Here is a 13,662-nt window from a genome sequence, read left to right as displayed (position 1 = left end):
TCCCAAAGTGGTGGGTGTGAGCCACCGTGCCCGGCCAACATTCTTTTTATGTAGCCTCTACCTGAGTTTTAAGCTTTCAAAAATTTTATACTGTGCTTTAAGTGGTTTTATACTTTTAATATCACAGTAAGAGCAGTAGCAGCATTCAATTTTCTTTTTTTTTTTTTTTTTTTTTTTGAGACGGAGTCTCGCTCTGTCACCCAGGCTGGAGTGCAGTGGCGCGATCTCGGCTCACTGCAAGCTCCGCCTCCCGGGTTTACGCCATTCTCCTGCCTCAGCCTCCTGAGTAGCTGGGACTACAGGTGCCCGCCACCTCGCCCAGCTAGTTTTTTGTATTTTTTAGTAGAGACGGGGTTTCACCGTGTTAGCCAGGATGGTCTCGATCTCCTGACCTCGTGATCCGCCCGTCTCGGCCTCCCAAAGTGCTGGGATTACAGGCTTGAGCCACCGCGCCCGGCTCAATTTTCTTTAGCAAAATAAATTCACCCTAGGATGTGTAACTAACGACCTCTCATTTAGTAATAAACAGTTACTTCAAACATATTTCTGGTGAAATCAATTCAAAATTATATGGCTTCATATTCACAAAATTTTTACTTTTAGCAAATAATTGAGGACATGTGCATCTCTATAACCATAAATGAAAATTAAAAGTCATGCCTTGCATAACATAAGGACCTTTTTGAAATTTCCTACATTTTCTTACTTGAATCACTTGCAAAAGTTTAGATACCATGAGCAAAGATGATTAATACACAGGTTTCAAAATTTTGAAAGTTAATTATATTTTAACATAAATTTAAATGAAAAAAGTGGCAGAACTTCAGAGACTCATACAGTAGTCATACTCGTAAAATTCTGGTGTAACAAATATAATAGACTGCAAATGAACTGCTGCTGAGGTTATCCCATATTGCCAATAATACAGACTTTAATAAAAAGGTGTATCTCTTATGCCTAAATTTAGTCAGCTGCTGATTAAATTTTACATAATTCAACACGAACTATAAAATCAGAAGTCATTAAGATACTGGCAGGGAGAACAAGAATGTTATTTACCGTTTAACATTAATGACAGTCATGAATTCATACTTCAAAAGTTGAATATGGCCTATCTAAAAGCTTAAAGAGAAACCCTTTATCTCCCTGGTTTTGATGCATGAGTTTATAGAACCATATACATTAACTTACCACATAAATCCCACCATGCTGGCCATCATGAATTTTGTTATGCCGAACAATTGGACAACTGTTTGTCCTAATTTGTATTCCTGCTAATGCATTGCCTATTTAAAAATAAAAGTTACAATGTCAACATTTGTGAGCCTGGGGAATACAGTAAGGGTTTTACATTAGGTAGTGGTTAAAATTCTTACACTAGAATTTTAGTGACCATTACAAGACAATATTAAGAGAACTAGTAGTGTAAATAATGCAGAGAGCTGCAGGCAGTATAGCATAGTGGAGACTCTGGAGCCGAGCTGACACATTTCGAATCTCAGGAATTCTACTTCCTGTGTGATCCTGAATAAGTAATTTAACCTCTTTGTGCCTCTGTATACTGATCAGTAAGTATCTTTGTGCCTCTGTATCATGATCAATATTTAATGGTATCTACCTCACAGTGTTGATGTGAATATATGAGTTAACTCAGTTTAAGATGCTCAGGAGAGCGCCTGACACTTAGTAAAGCTTTATGTAAATATTAACCAGGTTAGTGTTACCAGAAGCGAAAGCCCAGGCACATATTGGTGTCAGACACACAGATATCTACTGATTGTTTGCTGATTTAATGTTCCTAAAACTTTAAAGAGGAATACACATTTTCTTTCTTTAATTAGTACAAAGTATATTAAACTACCACAGAAATAATTTATTAACTATTAAACAACAGAGTGAAACTATGGAAACTGCAGATACACCTTGGGACTAAGGTCTAATTTATATTTTCATCCCTGGTATCTGGCATAGTGCCTGTGAATAAATATCACAGAATAATCTTTATTAAGAATTTAGGCTGGGCGTGGTGGCTTATACCTGTAATCCCAGCAATCTGGGAGGCTGACGCTGAAACAGGCAGATCACTTGAGGCCAGGAGTTCGAGACCAGCCTGGTCAACATGGCAAAACCCATCTCTATTAAAAAGGCAAAATTGAGCCGGGCATGGTAGCATGCACCTGTAATCCCAGCTACTCTGGAGGCTGAGGCATGAGAATCGCTTGAACTTGGGAGGCAGAGGTTGCCGTGAGCCAAGATTGCATTGCTGCACTCCAGCCTAGGCAACAGAGTGAGATTCTGTCTCAACAACAACAACAACAACAACATAAATAAATAAATAAATGGCAGTGCATGAGACTCACACCTGCAATCCCAGAATTTTGGGAGACCAAGGCGGGAAGATCACCTGAGGCCGGGAGTTCAAGACCAGCCCAGGCAACATGGCAAGACCCGGCCTCCACAAATAAATGAGTGGGGCTTGGTAGCACATGCCTATAGTCCTAGCTACCAGGGAGGCTGAGGCAGGAAGGTCGCTTTGAGCCCAGAAGTCTGAGGCTGCTGTGAGCCACGTTTGTGTTATTGTGCTCCAGTCTGCACAAGAGAGTAAGACCTCATCTCTTTAAAAAAAAAAAAAAAATTAAAGAAGCTGGATCAGTGCTTCCACTTGGGTAGTTTCAAAATGTTCCATCATTTTGCTAATATCAAGAAGACATATCAATCTAAGTTTTATAGAACAAAACCATACGCTTACCATAAATGTCATTTCCTTCAATAAGGCCTCGTCCATCACCAAAGATGTAAACTCCTCCTTGATTTCCATTAAATATAGAATTTCCCCTATAATTATGTGAAATAATAAAAAAGAAGACATCTATTCAGCCAAACTTACTTGTTTTATATAATTGTAAAGGCCCCTCATGGTCATATAACAAATTATACAACTTCTAAGGCCTCAATTTCTTAGTTATTTCTAAGGCCTAAGACTTTGGAAAAGTCAAACTACTATTTGAGAGAACGTATGTGGCATTCCTAAAAATTCCCCTCAAAACAGCTAATACATTCAAAATAATTTTTTAGCTGATCTAGAAACATTTGATGAATATTAACAAAATGGAAATCCCAAAATCTAACTTCCATAAAGCCAGTGGAAAATAAAATTTGACAAAAATAATTCATAGTGTTTGATTAAATTATAATAGCTCTGGTTCTACAATTCTGGCTTATTAAGGGAAAATGACAGCTTGCATTTTTGACTTTTTGATAATTTTAGTCTTTTTGGCCAAGAATCTTTGAGATATTTTTCCTGAGTTATTCTATTTGCTAACTATCAGAAAAAAAGATAAAGTCCTTCAAGCTCCATGGGGAGGTAATAGCCCTATTTATTCATCTATAATGCAGTTTGATGAATTTAAAATAAAAATCACAGCATTTGCATTTTTCATAAAATAGTATCACATATGGCTTATATCACTAAAACAAAAGCAAAAACAAAAAACACTAAAAAATAAATCTGCAATAGCTATGGCTCATTCAGATGCACAGACTTTTACTAGGAAAATCTATTTTATAGTAGTCAGATGTCTAACAAAAACTTTCAAGAGTTAAAGCTCAGTATCTTGACTTTTAAGACAAACCTTGAAGTGAAAAAGTAATTTTCACCCATAATTATATGTAAATACCTTATTGTTGGGTCGCTATTTGAGGTAATCCATACACCTGCAAAGTTGTTTGCATAGATTTTATTCTCTATGAATTGTCCTCTTCCTTTTTCATGGACATATATTCCTCCAGTCTGTCCATGGTGAATTTCACATCGAACCACTGTGGGGTTAGCATAGGCTTTTACTTCAAAGCCTGCTATCCTATTTCTGTGTATGTTGCAACTTTCAAAGTAACCCTGAAAAATACAGAAATTAAATCTGCAGGTAAAGGCTACTTTACAAAAAAAGAAATGCCATTTAAAAAACATTTCAATGCATACCTAAAAATTATTAGAAACATTTAAGGCTGGGCGTGGTGACTCACGCCTGTAAACCAGCACTTTGGGAGCCCGAGGAAGGTGGATCACCTGAGGTCAGGAGAAGACCAGCCTGGCCAACATGGTGAAACCCCGTCTCTACTAAAAACACAAAAATTAGCTGGGTGTGGTGGCTCACACCTGTAATCCCAGCTACCTGGGAGGCTGAGGCAGGAGAACTGCTTGAACCCGGGAGTCAGAGGTTGCAGTGAGCTGAGACTGCGCCACCACACTCCAGCCTGGGTGATAAGAGCGACACTCCGTCTCAAAAAAAAAAAAAAAGTTTAAGAGTAAGAATAAAAAACAGGTACATACACTAAGCTTCAAGTAATAATCATGGAAAGAAAAAGAGTTAAATTTTTTTTTTTTTTTTTTTAACAGACAAGGTCTCATTCTGTTGTCTGGGCTGGAGTACAGCAGCACAATCATAGCTCATGCAGCCTCAAACTCCTGGACGCAAGCAATCCTCCCGCCTCAGCCTCCTGAGTAGCTAGGACTATAGAAAGGCACACACCACCATGCCTGGCTAATGATTTAAATGTTTTAGCAAAACAAAGAACTATACATCCTCACTAATAAGTCCAAGTACACTCAAAGGCATGAAGAAAAAACAGCAAAAGATCTATTCAATAAATGTAGATGAATACTATTAACTAGTAAGTATATATCCTTCAACAAAAGGTTAAAGTCATTAAGAATATAAACCCTGGCTCCCTTAAAAATGTCCCAACAAGTCAGCTTCTAAAAGTTGTGGCTGGGCCTCCCAGCACTTTGGAAGGTCGATCAGGGAGGACTGCTTGAGCCTAGAAGCTCAAGACCAGCCTGGGTAACATAGTGAGATGTCGTGTCTACAGAAAAAATGAAAAACAAAATACAGGTGTGGTGGCATGTGCCTTAATAGGCCTAGTTATTCGGGAGGCTGAGGTGGGAGGATTGTTTGAGCCTGGCAGGTTGAGGCTGCAGTGAGCTGTAATCACACCATCACACTCCCGCCTGGGCGAGAGTCTCAAAAATAAATAAAGGTTGACCAAAGAACACAGAGTCCTACAATAAGAGCAATTTAAAAAAAAATTGCACCTTAGCCCAATAATAGAGAACTGGCTAAATACAATGTTTTTGAAGACTTATGTTCATCCTATACAAGTTAAATGAAAAGAACAAGTTTTAAAGTAGTATACATTATGTATAATCTCAATTTTGTTTAAAGGAAATTTGAAGGATGGAACAAAAATGTGAGATGATTATGAGTGGTGGAATTATGGATAATTATGTCTTTCTTCATACTTTGAATTTCTTAAATTTCCTATATAATGTACATGTTTTACTTTTATAATGATAATGGAAGTTACCATAATTCTGATATCCTAAGGCCGAAGACTCAATGCAGACTGTATTAAGAAAAAACTGAATGTGCTTAATCTCTTTCCTCTTTAAAATCCCTTTAGCACTAAGTATTTTTCTAATGTTACTTTCATGTATTGACTTATATTATTTCTATATTTATATATGTCCATTTCTACCCCATCGTAAGCTCCTGTCTGGACTATTCTAACTTCTGTAGCATGTATGTAAGACTTTACACACAGTAAGTACTCAAACAGGATTTGATGAATTTTTTGCCAAATTTAGTAGAGGTTAAAAAGGTGAAATTCTGAATACTCTAGTACACTACATGTTTAACTCTTCAAGAAAACAGGCCTCTAAGAATAACATACAGAAGTAGTTTTCAGATTTCATTTTCTAATAAAGAACAAATTATCTATAAATTATCTCTCTACATTTGAATTATAATCTTATTCTTTTTATAAAACAAATCAGGGGCTATATATAAGATAGCACCTTCAAATATAAAACTTCTTCTTTGATTTCATACAGAATAAAAGTGAATACACACTGGGTGTATAAATACACTGTTATGGCAAAACTGACCATCAAAAAAACAAAAAGAGGCTAGACAAAGAGACCTTAATATTAGATTAGGATTATTCACCATTTCAGATGTTTTCACCCATGAGGAGAGGAGGGAGCACAATTAGTTTAACTCTTAGTTTCTCTCTGCCAGGAGTTGAATGACACATCTGGTGGATTTTTTTGTTTGTTTGTTTTTTTGTTTTTTAGACACAGGTTCTCACTTTGTTGCCTGGGTTGGAGTGCAAGGGTGCAATCACTCACTGAAGCCTTAACCTCCCGGGCTCAAACGATCCTCCCCACTCAACCTCCCAAGCAGATAAGACCACAGGTGCATGGCACCAAGCCTGGTCAATTTTTGTGTTTTTAGTAGAGATGGAGTTTCATCATGTTGCCCAGGCTGGTCTCAAACTTTCAGCCTCAAGCAATCCTCCCACCTTGGCCTCTCAAAGTGCTGGGATTACAGGTGTGAGCCACCATGCCAGGCTGACAAATCTGAGTGGTAAACTTTTACAGCGCTGCAAGCAAAATGTGGTTATCTCTGAGTGCAGTGATCCAGCAAAAAAAAAAAATTGATATACACTGACTAAACAGTATTCAAATGCAAGGGATAATCTTTTTGTTTTCTTTAGGTTTTGATTTTTCATAGTTAAGAGACTCAACTAGATGCACAAGTTTTTTAAGGCAAATAGCAGCCCTCTCCCTCATTTCCTTTATCCAGAGGCCCCCACTTTTAATTCTTTTAGCTGATTCTTTTGATTCACCTCTATCTTATTAAGTAACACACTGTGTTACCAAATCTTGACTTCCCAGTTTTAGGTATTATCCACTGACTTCTATTATGGAGAGTAGAATTTAGCTCTCCTACCTCTCTATCCCCCACAATATATACTCACACACTGTATCCTTTGAGTGTAGCTGTACCTTAATTTTGGTTAGATTAGCGTGCTATTCAGAGTTGAGCCATAAAATATGACTAGATATTCTTTGCTGCACAATTTTTTAGATTTTTTTTCTCCTTCGCTTAGCTTTCTAGCTATCCTAAACTTGCTGCCAGTTGTCCAAATCACTTCTCTTTTTATTTTCTTGAGACAGAGTCTCACTCTGTTGCCCAGGATGGAGTGCAGTGGCCCACTCTTAGCTCACTGCAACCTCTGCCTCCCGAGTTCAAGCAATTCTCCTGCATCACCTCCTGTAAATCACCTCTTAAAACATTTACATTTATATTAGGCTTACCAATTTATCTTCCTGAACAGCTTTACTAGACCTTTAACCTGCTCCAATCTGGTTGGCTGCCCTGGTTACAGGCATGCAGTCATTTACCACATTGTATTAATAATTTAGGTTAAGGATTAAAAATGTCACCTAATTCTATCAAATATGGAGTTTATAATCTGTATCTTTTGTTTCAGAGTAACTTTTAAGAAAACAAAGCAGCAAAAAGTTATCTTTTCTCAATGACCTTAAAATGAGAAGCCTCTACATTGCCACAACTATGATTTTACCACCTTTAGAAATGACAAAGATTGATTGACTTATAGTTTTATAATTTTGCAAGGAAACTTATCTTTATTATGGATTCAGTTAATGTAATTTTGTTTCAAGATTTTTTTATTTTTTTGGGGGGGTGGGTGGGGACAGAGTCTCTCTCTGTCACCCAGGCTAGAGTGCAGTGGTGCAATCTTGGCTCACTGCAACCTGTGCCTCCTGGGTTCAAGTGATTCTCCTGCCTCGGTCTCCCGAGGAGCTGGGACTTCAGGTGTGAGCCACCACGCCCAGCTAATGTTTGTATTTTTAGTAGAGATGGGGTTTCACTATGTTGGCCAGGCTGGTCTGGAATTCCTGACCTCAAGTGATCTGCTTCCCTCAGCTTCCTGAAGTGCTGGGATAATAGGCATGAGCCACTGAGCTGGGCCTGCTTCAAGATGTATTTTAATAAAATGCAACCATTTTGTTAAGAGATACCTCTAGTGCAAAATAATTCAATAATACAGAACTGTAAGAAATTAGAATTTTTTTTTTTTTGAGGTGGCGTTTCACTGTCTCCCAGGCTGGAGTGCAGTGGTGTGATATTGGCTCACTGCAACCTCCAAATACCAGGTTCAAGCAATTCTCATGCCTCAGCCTCCAAAGTAGCTGGGATCACAGGCGGGTGCCACCATACCCAGCTAATTTTTGTATTTTTAGTAGAGATGGGGTTTTGCCATTTTGGCCAGGCTAGTCTCGAACTCCTGGCCTCAAGTGATCCACCTGCCTCGGCCTCCCAAAGCGCTGGGATTACAGAGCTACCAAGCCCGGCCGAAAAATTTTTTTTAAGAAGACAGGAATCTCCCTGTCACCCAAGCTGGAGCAATCACAGCTCATTACAACCTTGAACTCCTGGGCTCAATCAATCCTCTTGCCTCAACCTTCCAAGTAGCTAGGACTATAGGTGTGTGCCACCATGCCCAGCCAATTTTTGTAACATTTCTTTAGTAGAGACAGGGTCTGTCTCAAACTCTTGGGCTCATGCATCCTCCTGCCTCGACCTCCCAAAGTGCTGGCATTACAGGTGTGAGCCACCGTGCCCAGCCTCTGCTTTGTCTTTTAATGCAAACCACAAAAGTTCCAACATGTATAAATTTTTTGAAGTAAAACATTCTTTATTAAATATGACAAAGTAGGCCAGGCACGGTGGATCTCTTGAGGTCAGGAGTTCTAGACCATCCTGGCCAACATGGTGAAACCCCGTCTCTACTAAAAATACAAAAGTTAGCTGTGCGTGGTGGCAGGCATCTGTAATCCCACCTACTCGGGAGACTGAGGCATGAGAATTGCCTGAAGCCTGGAAGGTGGAGGTTATAGTGAGCCACGATTGCACCACTGCACACCAGCCTGGGCGACAGAGTGAGACTCTGTCTCAAAAAAAAAAGACAAAATAAAAGGCATTCAAGAGTTTCACAAGAAACTCTCCAGATTAAAAAAAGAGAAAAATGCTATCTTCATTGAAATAAACTTCCACAACTCTAATCTATAAAAACACTTACCAAATACTGTGAAATCTGTGTAAGAGGAGGGTCCTGTGAGCTAACCAATGTTAGTACCTTAGACTTTCAGTGAAGTATAGTTTTCCCCAAGTAACTAAAGGCTATAATAAGCTTAGCTTATTATTATCTTCTAAAGTGACGAAATCCAATGGCATGAATATGCCATGTATTTTTTTATTTTTTGGACAGAGTCTCACTCCTCTGTCGCCCAGGGTGGAGTGCAGTGGCATGATGTTGGCTCACTGCAACCTCTGCCTCCCACCTCCCCACTTCAAGTGATTCTCCTACCTCAACCTCCCGAGAAGCTGGGATTACAGGCACATGCCACCACGAGGCAGTGTTTCACTGTGTTAGCCAAGCTGGTCTTGAATTCCTGGGCTGAAGTGATCTGCCTACCTTGTCCTCCCAAAGCGTTAGGATTACAGGCGTGACCCACTGCACCCAGCCTCAAAAAATTTTATAGCCATTTGGCACTGCTATGACACTTCATTCATTCATTCATTCATTCATTCATTTTTTGAGACAGAGTCTTGCTCTGTCACCCAGGCTGGAGTGCAGTGGTGTGATCTCGGCTCACTGCAACCTCTGCCTCCTGGATTCAAGTGATTCTCTTGCCTTAGCCTCTTGAGTAGCTGGGACTAGAGACATGCACCAACACGCTTGGCTAATTTATGTATTTTTAGTAGACACAGGGTTTCACCATATTGGCCAGGCTGTTCTTGAATTCCTGACCTCAGGTGATCCACCTGCTCAGCCTCCCAAAGCGCTGGGATTACAGGCATGAGCCACCACGCCTGGCCTGCTATGACATTTTAATCTTATTTTACAAAAGTAACAACTCTGCATTGAATTGAATATTAAACAAACAAAAAACAACTGGAGAACTGTGAACATTAACACAAAATTTGATGATATTAAGGAATTATTCCTAATTATTGAGGCGTGAATTAGCATTATGGTTATGGGAAAGAAAAAAAAACCACCCATCTTTGAAAGACATATGGTAAAATATTTACAAGAGATGATGAAGTCTGGTATTTACTTCAAAATAAACCAGAGTGTAAAGAAGGTTGTAAGACACATGAGGTATAGATTAAACAAAACTGGCCATGAAATGATAGTTGTTGAAGGCAGACAATAGGTACCTGGAGAGTCATTATATTATTCTCTCTACTTTGGTGTATGTTAGAAAAATTTCATTAAAAAATGTAAAAATTAAAGGCAAGACCCACACTGGAACCAAAATAACAATAGAAAAACAAACTACAGAGACGTGGTAAGGAACACGGATTTGAGGAACTCACACAACACTGAACAGAACAGAACATAGCAATATAAATAACAAGAAAGATAGCTAAGTTTCTAAAGAAAGGAACATATGGAACAGAAAAATAGTAAAACAATACGACATCAACAAAAGCCAAAATATGGATACTGAGGTAGAAGAGCAATCTTTCAAGCAAAGAAGAAAGAATAAAACCCAGTGTGATCTCAGAGTTCTCAGCCATGCTCAATGCTAGAATAGAAAAATGTCTACAGAATCGTGAGGGAAAGAAATAAACTCAGCTAAGTTAAAACGCAATGGATAGTGATTCTCACATGGCCAGAATTCAAGCTATAATATCCATAAGCCTTTCTTTAAAAAAAAAAAAAAAAAAAAAAAGACTGGATGACAAAACCTAGCCATACCAAGAATGAGTCAAAATTTTAAAATTCAAGCATGGAGAAACCATGATAAAATAACAAATGATAAATAAATACAGAATAAATATAGACCAATAACTGTAGGAATGCAAATGTTTTAAACCTTTGCAAAATAAAAATAAAAATGATGGGGTGGGGATAGGTTGAAATACTTTATAAATCTTAAAATTTATAAATCTCATTAATCCTTAATGGAAATATCTACCTATAGCATTGCCTAGACTTATTTTTAAAAATGCTGTAATATTTACAAGCCCAAATCTATTCTTTAAAATCGTATAGGAGCATGTGTGTGATGAGGAGTAACTTACTATGGTGAATTTTAATAAGGGACCATCCATCACCAGAGGTCTTTCAAAAATGATGAACTTGGCCAAGCGTGGTGGCTCACGCCTGAAATCCCATGCAATGGCACACATCTTAACATCTTGGCTCACTGCAACCTCTGCCTCCTGGGCTCAAGCGATCCTCCAGTCTCAGCCCCCCAAGTAGCTGGGACTACAGGTGTGAGCTACCATGCCCAGATTTTTGTATTTTTTTGTAGAGAAGGAGTTTCACCATGTTGTCCAGGCTGGTTTTGAACTCCTGAGCCCAAGCGATCCAACTGCCTTGTCCTCCCAAAGTGCTGGGATCACAGGTGTGAACCACTGCACCCAGCCATGGTCTAGTTTATTTCAAAAAAGAATTCTGCATTGGCCAGATGCGGCAGCTCATGCCTGTAATCCCAGGACTTTGGGAGGCTGAGGCAGGTGAATCACTTGAGGCCAGGGGTTCAAGATCAGCCTGACCAACATGGTGAAACCCTGTTTCTACTAAAAATACAAAATTAGGCAGATGTGGTGGTGCATGCCTGTAATCCCAGCTACTTGGGAGGCTGAGAGAGGAGAATTGCTTGAACCAGGTGGTGGAGGTTGCAATGAGCTGAGATCACAACACTGCACTCTAGCCTGGGCAACAAGGGTGAAACTCCGTCTCAAAAAAACCAAAAAGAACAAATAATGAAAATAAAAAATTTTCTTTGTCGTTGAAAATTTGTATATATCAATCCAACATTCCTAGGATTGCTTAATGTTGTATAATAGGCAACAAAACCTCACCATAATCCTATTTGCCACAATGTTACGACCCTCTCTCCCATCTCGGACTCCTCAACAGAAAATTTTACTAATGCTGTATTAGGACTTGACAATTACCTCAAGGAAAATTTGACATTAAATGAAAAAAAAAATCTGAATAGACATTCAAAACATTATTTTGAAATGGTGATCTCAAGCTCAAAAAGTCATGTCTCTAGAAAATTATGTAAAACTATATAGTAATATTTAAAACACAGTATACTCCACAAGGATGCCTAATGAAACTGCTGCATAACGTTTTTAAAACTGATATTTTATCATTATATCTCCTATTAAAGTTCTGCCAGTTTAAAAATTTTCAAGAGGAATTAAATGAAAAGCAAAATAACAATGAAACCATTGTATCTCAAAGTATACCCTAAAAACTGTGTTAGATTCACTTATGGTGCTTATTAAAAATACATATTCTAGGCCCCATCCTTGGAAATTTTGATTTATTAAATCTGAGGATACAGGAATTTTCATTAAAACAGAAAGCTTTTGGGTGACTTTTATGCACACACATTTGAGAACTAACGGGTTATACCTTACTCCCCTCAAAGATCACATATATTGCCTAAGAACGCTACCACCTCTACATGGATATGTTTGATGCATAAATTTACAGAGTAAATGTTGCATATTGATTTTAAAATATAATGCTGAAATTGCTTTTAAACCTATACGCCTCAATTCAGATAATTTGGTGATGAGAAAATAATGCTGAAACATACTTGAAATTTAACGGATGCAGAAGTCGGTTTTTCTATTAAAAATAAGTGTTCTTACCATGCCATGATCAAATGTGAACACACCAACATCACGTCCATGATGAATATGATTCCGTCTAATAATTGGGTTTCCATGATTTTTAACCCAAATCCCAGCTAATGCATTATTGGAAATTTCATTATCCTCATATATTCCCTACAACAAGTAATCAGAAACAAACGTCAATAGAGCTTTAAAAAAATTTTTTTTAAAAAACCCCACAAAATTGAAAAATACCTGTGCATGATCTGTTATATACAGTCCAACATTTTCACAGTCGCTGATGTTACAGTGCTTGATAGTGGGACATGCTCCTTGACCACTAACACATACTGCAGAACCAACTGTAGAAAAATTATTTATTTATTTAAATACCTACTGGGCAACATTACAGTGACTCCAAATTTTATTGTAAAAGATAAAGAAAACACTAACCTGTACATGTACTTCGGATGATACAGTGATCAATAATAGGGCTACAATTTACCGTAATCTCTAAGCAGTGGTGTGCATTGTGGTGTTGTGCAGATTTGTCATCAGGGTTAAACTGAAAAGTAAACATTTTTTTTTGAAATAAACAATTACGGCCTTTATGATTTCAACGTGTATTTTAAATCTTAACATTTCTTACCCTTATTGTCATATATCCAACATAAGCATCTTCAGAGCCTTCCATAAAAACGAAGGTTGAATCTCTAGTGTTTTCAATTATAACTTTGTCTGCCACTTTCCCAGGTGCTGTGGAGAAGATATTTTAAGCATATTACCTTTATTCGATTTCAACAGATGGGTATCTTTATGGAGGGAGAACTTACTAAAAACATTAGTACTGAGTAGTACGACTAATATTCACTATCAGTTAACTATGTTTCATCATCAGCCTTTGCTATATTCAAATCCATGCACAGTAATACTTCTAATAACATTTAACTATAAATACTACGAATATAAAATGCAATGACATATTAAAAAATGGTTTCTTGTGGAAACAAAAACAAAAAATGGTTTCTTGTGGAAACCATTCTGTTTCTAGCAGCAGCACTGGAAACAGAAGCTCAAGAAGAGAAGAGACCTCTATTTAAATTTATTTCCAACAGTGGCCTCTATTTAGAAAGTAATAAAA

General features: G+C 37.9%; 1 protein-coding gene across 4 annotated transcripts in view; it reads right to left on the bottom strand.

The window, feature by feature from the left end:
• Positions 1 to 13,662, bottom strand: part of FBXO11 (F-box protein 11) — a 102,032-nt gene that overhangs the window by 12,980 nt on the left and 75,390 nt on the right. For all 4 annotated transcript variants that reach the window (XM_005575941.4, XM_045369365.3, XM_045369366.3 and 1 more), the window contains exons 8-14: positions 13,171 to 13,277; positions 12,975 to 13,086; positions 12,777 to 12,883; positions 12,558 to 12,695; positions 3,678 to 3,895; positions 2,750 to 2,835; positions 1,192 to 1,286 (exon numbers count right to left, since the gene is read on the bottom strand). In XM_005575941.4, the coding sequence (XP_005575998.1) occupies positions 1,192 to 1,286; positions 2,750 to 2,835; positions 3,678 to 3,895; positions 12,558 to 12,695; positions 12,777 to 12,883; positions 12,975 to 13,086; positions 13,171 to 13,277 (863 nt within the window). The remainder of the gene's footprint in view (positions 1 to 1,191; positions 1,287 to 2,749; positions 2,836 to 3,677; positions 3,896 to 12,557; positions 12,696 to 12,776; positions 12,884 to 12,974; positions 13,087 to 13,170; positions 13,278 to 13,662) is intronic.

This window comes from Macaca fascicularis, chromosome 13 (assembly GCF_037993035.2).
Source record: "Macaca fascicularis isolate 582-1 chromosome 13, T2T-MFA8v1.1".
NCBI lineage: Eukaryota > Metazoa > Chordata > Mammalia > Primates > Cercopithecidae > Macaca > Macaca fascicularis.
This window is presented reverse-complemented; position numbering and strand designations above follow the sequence as displayed.